The 13045-nt window shown below is 60.5% G+C and overlaps 1 protein-coding gene across 1 annotated transcript in view; it reads right to left on the minus strand.

Annotated features, from left to right (window-relative positions):
- Positions 1 to 9912, minus strand: part of DOK7 (docking protein 7) — a 33845-nt gene extending 23933 nt beyond the window's left edge. The window contains exons 1-2 of the mRNA XM_012002197.1: positions 9671 to 9912; positions 6562 to 6762 (exon numbers count right to left, since the gene is read on the minus strand). Of these exons, the coding sequence (XP_011857587.1) occupies positions 6562 to 6762; positions 9671 to 9890 (421 nt within the window). The 5' untranslated portion in view covers positions 9891 to 9912. The remainder of the gene's footprint in view (positions 1 to 6561; positions 6763 to 9670) is intronic.
- Positions 9913 to 13045: the final 3133 nt, after the last annotated feature.

Below are 13045 nucleotides of genomic sequence, written 5' to 3' on the forward strand. Positions count from 1 at the left end.
CACACCCCTACATCTCCACTCAGGAGGCTGCCGGCCCCACCTTCCACACCCCTACATCTCCACTCAGGAGGCTGCTATCCCCACCTTCCATACCCCTGGCCACCTAGAACACCCCTGACCTTTCCAAACTCAGGTCACATGACAACACCTTTCATGATGCTTTTCTTGGCCCCTGGCCCCCTTCAGTCCCCTGACTCCAACAGCCCCTCTGTGATGCTCTCACAGACGCCTCCTCTGGGGCAGAGCCCCGTCTGCTGCTGTCCCGGCCACCAGGCTGAGCACCTTGCTGGCAGGGAGCCTGAGCTGCCTGTGGTCTCAGTGTCCAGCCAAGCACCCATAACCAGGAGACCCCCAGTGCTCAGCCTTGGGTGGAAGGAAATAGGTGAGAGGCTGCCGACCCCGCCCTGCCCTTCCCCAACACAGCGTGTGCATGTTCCCTGTTTGCCTGTATGTTTAGGGAAAGGCGGGAAGAACAGGGCCTGCCCCATTTTACTGTATCACACAGGTGTGGCCGCAGCAAAGCCAGCCACTCGCTTCCCCTACCCCTGCCCTCGGAGGCTGCCCCTTCTCAAGAGGCTGGTCCACTCCCTCCCTGGAATCAGGGCCAGCCAGTAATGGCTCTGGCATAAAGTGGCACGACGGATGCTCTCCCAGCCCTGCCCCAAGACCATCAGAGGCCTGGCAGCTTTTGCTTCTGCCCTCGTGGAACCTATTGAGAAGCCCAGGCTGTCCTATCAGAGGGTGAGGTTCCTGGAGGGAAACTGAGCAACCCAACCAACAGCCGACACAGCGTTTTCCTGGGCCTTTGGGCCCCACCATAGCCAAATGCCACTGCCTGAGGGACCCCAGGCAGCACCCCATGGGTCAGAGATGAGCTGTCCCCACTGAGCCCCGTCCAGATCCCTGGCCCACAGAATCGCCAGCTAGGGAACAGCCGCCAGCCGCTAGGTGTAGGAGGGTTTGTCACACCGCAGGAAACAGCGTGGGAGACACAGAGAAGCAGGACAGAGTCAGCAGGATGCAAGCAGAAGGCCACGGCCTGTGGGGCTGAGGGCAGCTCCCACTCTGGACAGAGACTGGGGTTGCCGAGCTGCAGGCAAACCTTACCCACGTTACAGTCGCACCTGCTTCCTAAGAAACATGTCTCCAGTGAAAAAGCTGCCGCACTAACTCCAGGACTCACTGGCTTGAGAAAGAAAATGCTGTTTCACACAGACATTCAATGAACCAATTAGATCTAAGACGGTTTCTATTTGAATAATCTTGAGTGCCCTCGTGGTTTCCACGCAGACATTCAATGAGCCAATTAGATCTAAGATGGTTTCCGTTTGAGTAATCTTGACTGCCCTCGTGGTTTCCACGCAGACATTCAATGAGCCAATTAGATCTAAGACGGTTTCCGTTGGAATAATCTTGACTGCCCTCGTGGCTGCCCCTTGATGTCAGAATCTTCAGTGCTCAGAATCCCAGCTCCTCAGAGAACAAACATCAGGGTGACCAGGGTGTCCTGGACGGCTCATGCCAGGCAGGCGTAGGCAGGACTGAGAAGTCTTGATAACATGACCTCAGCTCCCCCCACCCCCAAGGTGGCAGCTTCTTGTGCACATGGGAGCGGCCCCACCTGGTGAGTCTCGGATGGAGGAAGGCCTGGAGCCTGGCAGTGGGTGTCAGCTCCCACCCCTCCTCTGCCCTCCTGAAGCAGCTCCAGTCCAGGGGCATAGCTCTAGAAGGTCCCCCTTCCCGGGCCGCCCCTCCTCCCCTTGTCCATCATCACCACCTTCTTCACATTCCTGGAATCCACAGGGCTCCCACCCCTCAACCAGGCAGCTGCTGCCTGGGGCGGCCTCGCCCTCCATCATCTGGACCACAACCAAAACCTTCTCTGGCCCCTGTCAGCCTCTTCCTCCACGCTCATCTGCACCGGGGGTCAACATTAGCATACGAAACACTTCCCCCTGCTCAAGCACCTTCAATGGCTCCCTGCCACTCTGAGACAATGATGAAAATGCTCACTAGTCCAGTTAGCCAACTCTCTACAACCCAGCCCTGTCTCCTCCTCCTCCTCTACCCTCAAGACTCCTATCCCCACCTAACAGGGCTCCTACACAGCTCTTCGGGACGCCCACTCGTGCTCAGAGATGTCTGAAGTGCCCTTTCACCCCTCTCCATCCCTTACCCTCTGACAGCTGAGCTAACTCCTATTCACACTGCAGAAGCTCACTTCTCCAGAGAGCTTCCCCCAATGCCCCAGCCTGGGGTCTGTGCCCCTCCCGGCTCCCCTCCCACCCTCTGAGGACTGGAAATGCCTCATTCAGTCTCATGCAGGCTCTGAGGCCCGACCATCTGATCCCTAGACCCAGCACCCGACCAGGAGAAGCCACTGATCCAGCGCCGGGGACAGAGGCCAGAGCTTCAGCCAGCTCGGTCCAGGCTGCCCGCCAGGCTGCAGTGGCCAAGGACGGCCGGCAGGGGGCTCTCCAGAGCTGGGCAGATGCAACGTTCACATAGCAAGAGCCTCGTAGTTGGGGTTTTCATTCTTTACTCTTTTTTATTTTTATTTTTTTCTTTTTGAGACAGAGTCTGGCTCTGTTGCCCTGGCTGGAGTGCAATGGCAGGATCTTGGCTCACTGCAACCTCCAACTCCCGGGTTCAAGTGATTTTCCCACTTCAGTCCCTCGAGTAGCTGGGATTACAGGTGTGTGCCACTACACCTGCCCAATTTTTGTATTTTTAGTAGAGACGGGGTTTCACCATGTTGACCAGGCTGATCTTGAACTCCTGACCTCAGGTGATCCTCCTGCCTCAGCCTCCCAAAGTGCTGGGATTACAGGCATAAGCCGCCATACCTGGCCACATTCTTTACTCATTTTTAAAAGTCAAAATGAATTTCAAATGCTCCTGGTGGCCCCCAGAGGCTGGGTGAAGAGGCAGATGTTGGTCCTTGGACTGGACTCAGCTGGAGAGAGCAGGTAAGGGGGGAAAAGGTGGCACCTCCAAAAGCTTCCATTTGCCCTCAAGGCCCAGCTCAAACGTCCCCCTGCCCCTCCAAAGCTCTCCCTTCCTGGACTCTGGGTGGGCTCACCCTCTCCGGGGCCCACCGCCCTCTGCTGCAAGCTGAGCCTGTCCCGGGGTGAGTGGCCCTCTCTGCATCACTCTCCACCACGCACATCCGTCCCTGCAGGCGGGGCCCAGTCACTTGCCCGTGTGTGAGGCTGGAGCCCGCAGCCCTGAACTGTCCACAGACCGTCGCCTGCCATGTGCCAAGTGCGCTCAGGCCAAGCTCCGGGAGTCCACACTACAGGCCCGTGACCAACAGAGACAGGAAACTGGGCCACACTGGGGACCCAGAGTTGCTGTCACCAAACCACCTCCTGTCCCATTCTGAACAGGCAGCTGTCCACAGAGAGACCTCCGCCCCCAGGCACCAAGCCCAGCCAGGCCTGTCTCCACCCGACCCCCAGCAGGGCCCCTGTGATGCGCAGCCATGCCCAGCATCTCAGGATGAGTGAGGCGTCGCCTTGGGCCAGGGTCACCCTCTCTGCTGTCTGCAGAGCTGGCTGTGGTGGGGCCGAGTGAGGCCGTTCTGGGGATCGGGGGCCAGGCTGGGACCTGTCCCTGGGGAAGGAATGTGGATTTCCTACACCCAAAACCTTCCAGGGCCTTCTCACAATGCCAGCCCAGTTGTGACCTCCAGACTGAATGTGACGACACCCACAGACTTACTGGGATCCAGGTTCTGGATCCTTCTCTGTCCCAGTGGCCCTGGTTGTGGACCAAATGGTGGCCCGTAAAATGTGTTCACATACCAGAACCTGTGAACAGGGGTCTCTGTGGATGGAACTGAGGATCTCGGGATGAGGTCATCCTGGGTCATCCAGGGGGGCCCTAAGTCCAGGGACTGCAAGAGACAGAAGAGGAGGCCCACGCAGGCGCCAGCAGGCCCTGGGATCGGAGCAGCGCAGGGATCGGAGCAGTGCAGGGATCAGAGCAGCGCAGTCACGAGCCGAGGCTGCTGGGGCCACCAGCGGCTGGAAGGGGCAGGAAAGACCTCCCATGGGTCCCCCCCAAGAGTTTTTGGAAAAAGCCGACCCTGAGGACCCCTTGATTTGGGGCTTCTGGCCTCCAGGCTGCAGAAGGAACCCATTCTGGACACTTGGCCCTCTCTTGGGGGTCATCTGCTACAGAAGCCCCAGGAAGCTGATGCCGCTGCCCCTGGACCACCCGAGTTGCCGGCTCCCTCCCACAGGAGGCCCCGGGTTGCCCACACGTGCCGTAGACACCCTGTCCCTCCAGCCACGCGGCCAGCACTCAGTGTTGCATTGCGAACACCATCACTTGGCCGAGTCTAAGACCCAGCCTAAACCACCCAGGGTGGCGGCCACACCCGTCTCCAGGAGGATAGAGCCCAGCAGGGCCTGCTGGGGACGGGGATGAGCGACTCAGCCAAGCCTTCCAGCCTGGCCTCCAGAACCCACCTGCCCTACAGGGTGTGCAGCCGTCGGTGACGGAATTCCCAGAGCCCTTCCTCTCTCAGGCCAGGGTCCCACCGGGGACGAGAACATTCAGCACTGAGCTGCAGAGGGGGGTTCTGTGGGGCCAGCCCCCATTTGTGGGTTCTGTGTGGCCAGCCCGGTCTGCAGGTTTGCGGGTGGGGCTGCTCTAACACCTTGCCCCGGGGAGGCAGCAGCAGGACAGACGGCCCCATAAGAGTTCACCCTGGCTTTTGAGCAGCCCAGGAAAACAGCACAGCAGCCTCGCCCTGGGGAGAAGCACGGCCCCAGGTGTGGGACTGTTTACTGGCGGAAAAGGGGCCACCCACACCTCGGCAGGGATGTGAACCTCCACGGCCTCAGAGGGAAACATCCAGTGGCCACATTCCATTATGGCCCAGACAAAATAAGCAGGTCTCCAAGGACCCGGGTCCTCCTGCCGCGCCCCAGCTTAGAGGGTGAGCACACGGCGCCGACCCGGCCAGCTGCCTGCCCATGCCAAGGAATTCCACAGACAGAAAGGAAGGCATGGGTCCCCTCCTCCAGGCACCCCCAAATCTAGCACACGGCAGACGGGACAGGCTGCCCGTGCCAGGACAACTAGAGCCTGCAGCTCTGGCTTCCCACGCGACAGAGGACAGGAACGCTGGGTCCAGCCACTGTCCCCGGCCGCTGCCAACCCACTCCCCAGCGGCTCTGGAAGCCCCTGTGCTGAACCTCCGGCCTGCCGCAGGGGGTCTGGGGGCCTATCCAGCAGATGGGACCCCGACAGGTGTCCTAGCTCTCCCGGGAACCACCCCCACCCCCCACACCAGCCCACAGCTGGCGTGAGCAGCGACCCTGCCCATCCATACTGGCTGTCCAATCCTGGAGGGGCCAAGGCCCTTTGGACTCTGGCTATGGTCCCTGCCAGCCCCAGGGGCTGAGACTCCGGGCCAGCTGTGCCCCCTGCAGCTGGCTGTGTACGCCCCCTGCCTCCGTGGAGCCTGAGCCTTGCCGCCCTGTTCCCCTTTCAAGGGTCAGATGTTGTCTCCTCAAAGACCCCAGCAGGGCTGGCTCCTGCAGCGAGACCCACTGGGTTTGCTCCCAGCACCCAGCGCAGAAGGTGGTGTAACATGGCACCCAGATGGGCTTGCGCCCGTGCCCCAGCTGGCCTTTGCAGGATGAGGTCCCAAGCGTCCAGCATGGCCTGTGTCGTTGCTTGCATTTGCTCCGCCCAGACATCCAGGCTCCACCAGAGCCCCGGCCAGTGTGAGCCAAGTGCTGTCCCTCAGTCCTCTCAGCCCCACACCAGGCCCACAGGAGGCCCCTCTGCCCGCCACCAGCCCGGCCAATGAGCAGCTGCCCCTCCAGAGGGAAGAGAGGAGGCGTCACGCCCTCCACGGGGATTGCAGGTCCACAGGGCAGCCTGGCGCATCTGCACCCAACATGGGAGAAAGTGGAGGGGGTCGCTGGGACAGCCCGCTCCTGCAGCAGCCCTCAGACTCTCTGGGGAGGGCTGGGTGCCTTCCTGTTCCCATTTCCCTCACTCCCCTGGCTGAGGGCGGCTCTCAGGCCTTCACACGCCCAAAGGACTCAGGCCATCCCCACCCACGGCCTGGCCACCTCACTGGGGACATTAGGGCAGCTCTGGGCAACCCACAGGCGGGGCGGCTGGCGTGTCCACCAGGAATTCTTGGTCCAGGAATGTGTCTCCGTGGTGCTCATGCGCGAGCTCAGGCTCCCCGCCACTAAATGCATTTGTTCTTTGTTTTTTCCTTTTCATGAAATCTGGATATGAGCGGCTCTGAGGCTCTGTGGCCTCGGGCCCCTCCTCCCATCCCCATACTCTCTCCCTGCAGTGAGGAAGAGCAGAGGCAGCTGAGGCCCCATACTTGGCACTCCACACTGAGGTTCCTGCGGGCAGAGGACCTCGGACATCGAGCGTGGGGAGACGCCATCCACCTGCTGGTGCGTTCTGGAAATGCCAGCAGGCCGGCCTGCACGTGGGGTCAGTCAGCCCAAAGCCAGCAGTTCTCGGGGGAAACGGGGGTGCTGCCACTGCTCAGTGAGCCCATGCATCCGTACTTACAGTACCCACACCTGGTCCCGCCTTCAAAGATGAATCCGCTCGGCACGGCCCCGTAGCGCCGGAGGTCGGATAGCTTCCACTGCCCCGTGACAGCCGGGGGGATGTCCCTGGCCAAGACGAGGATGTCATTGCAGAGGTGCAGGGTGGCCGGGCCGCTCTCCAACTTGGTGCCTGGAGCCACTGTCACATGGAACCTGTGCACTGTGGGCGGGCGGGGTGAGAGGGCATCACGGGCGGGGCGAGAGGGCATCACGGGCGGGAGGGGCGAGAGGGCATCACGGGCGGGAGGGGCGAGAGGGCATCACGGGCGGGAGGGGCGAGAGGGCATCGCGAGAGGAGGCAGCAGGGGCAGAGGCCAGGCTGGGGCGGGCAGGGGCAGCCACCCAGGTGGCAGCCGGGGAGGCAGCGGCGGCAGGATGAGCAAATGGCTCTCCCCACAGCCCCGAGCGGGCGGGGGGGCCAGGGGGCCGCACTTGTCTCCTCGCCATCCTCCCAGGAACTACCTTTGTTCAGGCGCAAGCAAGTCCCAGAGGGGCCTGACCTCGGACCTCCGCCTCCCTCCCCTCCCACCACAGAGCTGCTGGGGAGGACAGGGCTGGTGAGTGCCCTGGCTGGGCTCCTGCCCCCAGCACCTCCTCTCCAGAAAGGCTCCCTCCACAGCTGCGTGGCCCCGTCACAGAAGAGGAAACCGAGGCTCAGGGACTCCCAGCCTCCAGTTAGGGTGTGGAGAGTCTGGGGTCTCCATCGAAGCCCCAGCCTGGCCACAGGAGCCTCAGGACACCACAGGCCCTCTCTCCATCCAGGTGGCCGTTCACCCGAACCCTGAGCACTCCCATGGTCCTGTCCACTGATGCTGCCCAGGCCCCTGCCCCTGAAAGCCTCAGAGAGGAGAGTGGTCCTGAGTGCTGTCCCCGCCTTCCCCCTCTTCCCAGGTCAGCACCCCAGGCAGACAGCAGCCTACCCACCAGGGGCCCCACCTGCTCCATCTCCAGCCCCCGGAGCCAAAGGGACCCCTGTTTCCATCCCACCTCCCACTCCTCTGCCTCCTCCACCTGCTCCAAGCTGTGGCCTTGGGTGCATCCTTGTCAGGCCATGTTCTATCAAGATTACGCTGCCTGGGCAGTGCCCAGTGGCCTCTGTGCTATGGCCCTGCCCCAGCGGATGAAGGAAGCGGAGCCATGCCGCTGAGCCAGGCTGGAGGGAACCCCCAACGGAAGAACTTTCTTGAAAGTTCTGGCAGTTCTTCTCTCCTAATGTCTCCTTCCCCTGCGCCCTCCCGCAGAGCTGACCGCACCTCTTCCCACTAAGCCCCCAGCTTCTCTCCCCTTCAATGGAGCAGGAGGGGCTGCTGCCCTGGGGCAGGACACTCACCTCCAAGGCCAAAGAACTCAGCCATCAAGGACCAGGATATTTTAATCAATATTTTAAAAAGTAAAGTTATGCAGAGTCCATGCTAATCAAAATAGCAAGTTTTTGCGTGTTTTTATTTTTTAATTTTTAATTTTTTTTTTTTTTTTTTTTTGAGGTGGAGTCTCGCTCTGTCGCCCAGGCTGGAGTGCAGTGGCGCTATCTTGGCTCACTGCAAGCTCCGCCTCCTGGGTTTACGCCATTCTCCTGCCTCAGCCTCCCGAGTAGCTGGGACTACAGGCGCCCGCCACCTCGCCTGGCTAGTTTTTTGTATTTTTTTTTTAGTAGAGACGGGGTTTCAGTATGTTAGCCAGGATGGTCTTGATCTCCTGACCTCGTGATCCTCCCACCTTGACCTCCCAAAGTGCTGGGACCACAGGTGTGAGCCACCGCGCCCGGCCGTGTTTGTTTTTCTAAGAGAGTCTCACTCTGTCTCCCAGGCTGGAGGACAGTGGTGCAACCTCAGGTCACTGCAACCTCCACCTCCCGGCTCTTTTTTTCTTTTTCTTTTTTTTTTTTTTTTTGAGATGAAGTCTCACTCTACTGCCCAGGCCAGGCTGGAGTGCAATGGCACAATCTCAGCTCATTGCAACCTCCACCTCCCAGGTTCCAGCGCTTCTCCTGTCTCAGCCTCCTGAGTAGCTGGGATTACATGTGCCTGCCACCAGGCTAATTTTTGTATTTTTAGTAGAGACAGGGTTTCACTATGTTTGCCAGGCTGGTCTCAAACTCCTGACCTCAGGAGATCTGCCCGCCTTAGCCTTCCAAAGCACAAGGGTTACAGGCATGAGCCACTACGCCTGGCCATCATTTTTGAATTATTAGTAGAGACGAGGTTTCACCACTTCGTCCAGGGTGGTCTCTACGTCCTGGGCTCAGGTGATCTGCCCACCTCAGCCTCCCAAAGTGCTGGAATTACAGGTGTGAGCCACCACACCCGGCCTAAAATAGTATGTTTTTAAAGCGAGGGCAGCTAGAGCTGGTGGGATTATTGGGTGGGTGCCAGTGTAGGACCAGGACTCGACTCGGTTGACATTCTACTGTTTTGCTCGTTACGGGTTTTGTGGCACTGATTTGGTTTCCTAGGGGACGCAGGATTATGCTTGCTCTGCCGCTCAGTGGCCAGGCCCCATCACCACCCACCTCTGCTCAGAGCCCCAGGGCAGCTCAGCCCCCAGTGGCCCCCAGGCACCCATTCGAAGCCCCTGTAGGGCTGGGACTGAGGTTCCACCTCTTCCAGGGCCAGCTCTGCAGGGGAGCCCTCCCTTCCCCTCTCTCTCCCTCCCTCTGTTCCCTCCCCTCCCTCCCATCCTGTGTGGGGGAAGCTAGGGTGGGACCACCCAGCCTGGGGCTCTCCTTCCTACCCAGGCTCTGGGCTCCACTGTCCAGTGTGGGAAGCAAAGGGCGGGGCTTTGGGAGGCCACATGCCTCCAAAGGCCACCAGCTTGAGTTAAAGGCTCCAGTTGTAACTAATGGTCAGGCTAGGGAGCTCCAAAGACACCATAGCCCAGCAGACTCCGCCTCCCAAACCCTCTTGGGCACCCCCAGGCTGGAGCTCACTCCACTCTAAGGCACCCATGAATGTCCCATCTTCCTGCACGGTTCCCTGGAGCTACTCCCGCCTCTGCAGCCCACGTTGGTGAGGGGCCCTGGCACACCTGAGCAGGGAGCCCTCTGCCCAGACCCGACCCCAGTCACTCACCCTCGCCTAGCGCATAGCGGATCCGGGCGTCCCACGCGCACATGGCCTCGTGGCTGTCGAAGCCCAGCATGACAGCCTGGGACAGGCAGACGATGGCCAGCGTGTGGGCCAGGCCTTCGTAGGGCAGGCCGGGCTCCAGCCCGCAGATGTCCTCTAGCGTCAGGCTGCTGCGCTCCCGCAGGCCCTTGGAGCGCTCCGACTTGTCCTTGTAGACCAGCATCAGCAGGCAGTCTGCAGGGAGCGCGGCTGTCAGGGACACCAGCCAGCACCGCCTGCCCGCGCCCTTGGTGTCCCCAAGGAGGCCGTGACAGTGCAGAGACCCGGACTGGGGGCGTGACTTCAAGCCAGCCACTCAGCCATGCCAAGGCTTCGACTCCTGGCATACAAAATGGGGCGATCCCCTCCCACAGCAGGACCCACAGGCCGCAAGAGCGGAAACGAACCCAGAATATCCATGTCTGTGCCCGGCCCCCGACGCTGGCTCCCATGAATGGGTTCTGGACCTTCGCCAGCGGATTCGCCCTGTCCCAGGCCCTGGAGCCCCCCGGGCCACACGGAGGCCTGCAGTATCTGTGGTCAGGGGTTTGGGGGCCCAGCATGGGACCTGCCCGGTGGCTGTGGCCTCCTGCCCTGGTTCTGCCAGCCTGCCCCTGCCCTGCCGCCCTGCCAGCCACACCTGTGCCCGCTCCCTGCCGCCTCAAGACCCACTGCCCCTCCTGGTTCCTTTAGTTCCCAGGGTGTGGCTGAGCTTCAGCCCCAGGGAGTCAGGGAGGTCAGTGGGCCGTGGGTCCCACCCCATCCACCCAGCCACTGCCCAGCATAGCAAGTCCTGGTTTCTTCCTCGGCTGCTGGGGACCTGCCTGCGTTCTGCCTCCCGGAGCCTCCAGGACAACGCGGGTTCCCGTCCCCACCCCACGTTCCCATTTTCCAACATCACTGTCACCGCAAGCAACTAGCGGGTGCCGTCCACTCCGTCAGGTGCAGTTCAAACCCAGCACAGCACAGTCCCTGTGTGGCCTTGGGCGAACCACCTGGCCCGGGGACACTCCTGTGAATGGCAGGGGCAGCAGGTCTGCCCGAGAGAGCAGAGGACGGCGCAGGAAGACTCCCAGCCCTCCCGGCTCCGCTCCAGGCTTGATGACCAGGCCTCCTCCCACCTAGACCCCGGCAGCTGGGCTCCAGGACACCCGGCTTCGGCGAGGCTGTAGGTTTTGGGGCCTCATGCAAACACCCCAAATCCCTGTGAGCATGCAGGAGGGGATGGGGGAGAGTGTCCCCAAAGAGGATTGCAGAATGACGTGTCCTCTGAAGCTCTGAAGAGTGGGTGTTCACTCTTCACACAGGCCCCGCAAAGCCATGTGACAACCAAAATCCCAAATGAATTAGACTCAGACGCTCATTTTTGCAATGGAATCCAGAGCAGACATGGTGCTCAGCTTCCCTCTTCAGCCGTGCCCACCTCCCCGGGCCACATGGCCGCAGCCCGCAGGGCCAGGGGGGCCTGTGTGACCACAGGGGCCAGCGGTCAGCAAGCTTCCTGTGCAAGGGGCCAGAGGGCAAGCATGCAGCTTTCAGGGCCACACGGGCTCTGCAGCCACTACTCAGCAGCGCCACCCTTGCTGGTGAAAGCAACCTCAGACCGTCTGTGGACCCACGGGCGCAGCTGCATGCCAGGAAACCCAATTCACAAAAGCAAGGCGCAGTGTGGGCGCAGCGACAGCACGTTCACTTCCCATTGGAGGATCTGTCCGCAGTGTCTGAAACATTTACAGCTAGAAAAAAACTAGGCATTCCCGACTTGAGAAAGAAGCCCCATCATCCCTGCACCCACAGAACTCATCCCTGCACCCACAGAACTCCGCCTGCCCTTTCCAGACAATCTCCTGCCCCCCTGTGGAAACTCCAAGGCAGGAAGCAGGACACCTGCCCCAGAGAGAGAAATCAAACATGGCAGCATAATTGGAATTTGCCATAACAGCAGTGTCCCCCAAATGCATCACCAGAGCACCCAAGAAATGACGGCGTGTGGGAACAGCATGAACATGGGGGTGGCTCCGCGCGGGACGGGGGCCCCAGGGCTGCCTGAGCCTGAGGACGGCCCGCAGCCCGCGACTCTGTGACCGCACCACAGCCTCCACCCTCTGCAGTTGAAGTGTGTTGTGAGATGGCTGCAGGGGCCTGGGCCACCTCTGCCTCAGGGGACCTTAAAAAGCTCAGCCACACCCATGTGGAGAGTGGCAGAAACTTCCGCTGAGGATAATCACAGCCCACACAGAGCACCCCTTCATACCCTTCCCCTAAGGGGTGAGGCCCCTGGAAATCCCTGCTCTGATCTTCCAGCCTCATGGCCTTGGGCTCTTGGCCTCAGTTTTCTCATCTGTGACCTGGGGACAGTGGCAGCCCCACCTGCAGCAATGCCATAAGGACCATCTGCAGGAAGGTGTGGAAGTCCTGCATGCAGTAAGCGCTCAATACATGCTTGCATATTCAGGTACACATCTGTCTGCATTACCAGCTGTAAGGCCGGGCCGGCTTCCCTGCAATCTGGCTGCCCATGCACAGAGGGACCAGGTGACCCATGGCTCACCCTCAGTACCCAGCAAGGGGCACACACTGGCCAGCCATCTGCCACCTTCCACCTCGAGGGCCTCAGCCTCCTTGGAGCCTTGGTGGCCTGATCGCCCAGAAGCCAGGCAGAGACCTTTCCTACCCTGTGGCTCGGCTCTGTGATGGTGGCACCTTGGCCACGCCCTGGCAGACAGCTCTGGCACCTGTTGACAACCAGTTCCTGCCATTGCCCCCAACCTGCACCTCCTTTGTTCAACAAGTTACATTCCCAATAATCCAGTCAGGACTGGGGTCAGGAGCTTGCCTGGAAAGAGCCCCACATCACCCTTTTGGCTTTACCGGGCTTAAAGTCTCCGTTACGATACTTAGCTGGAAAGCAGCCACAGATGATGCGTGTGGGAATGGCTGTGAGCCAATAAAACTTTATTTACAAAAACAGGTTCTGGCAGGATTTGGCCCAGAGACCACAGTGAGCCGACTCCTGGCCGAGAGTTGAATTTGCCACGATGGCTTTTCACACCTTCCACGAGCCAGCCGGCCCCACCCTAGACATCTGCACCTGCCAGATTGGTGGTGGGGAACGTGCTGAACCCATGCTCCACCCTCAGACCTTTTTCTGATTCACGGATGCCACCCCTCAGCCTGTCTGATTTTTCTGGACTCTGTCTACAAAAGCAGACTCACACCCTGTACCTTGGGAACGCCTGAGAATCTAGGAGTGCTTACATGCAGGGGGCTAGGCGTGGCCCCCAGCAAGATGTGTCCACTCGCGACCCCGGAACCTGTATGTCCTTATTTGGGAACAGG

Source organism: Mandrillus leucophaeus, unplaced genomic scaffold (genome assembly GCF_000951045.1).
Source record: "Mandrillus leucophaeus isolate KB7577 unplaced genomic scaffold, Mleu.le_1.0 Scaffold68, whole genome shotgun sequence".
NCBI lineage: Eukaryota > Metazoa > Chordata > Mammalia > Primates > Cercopithecidae > Mandrillus > Mandrillus leucophaeus.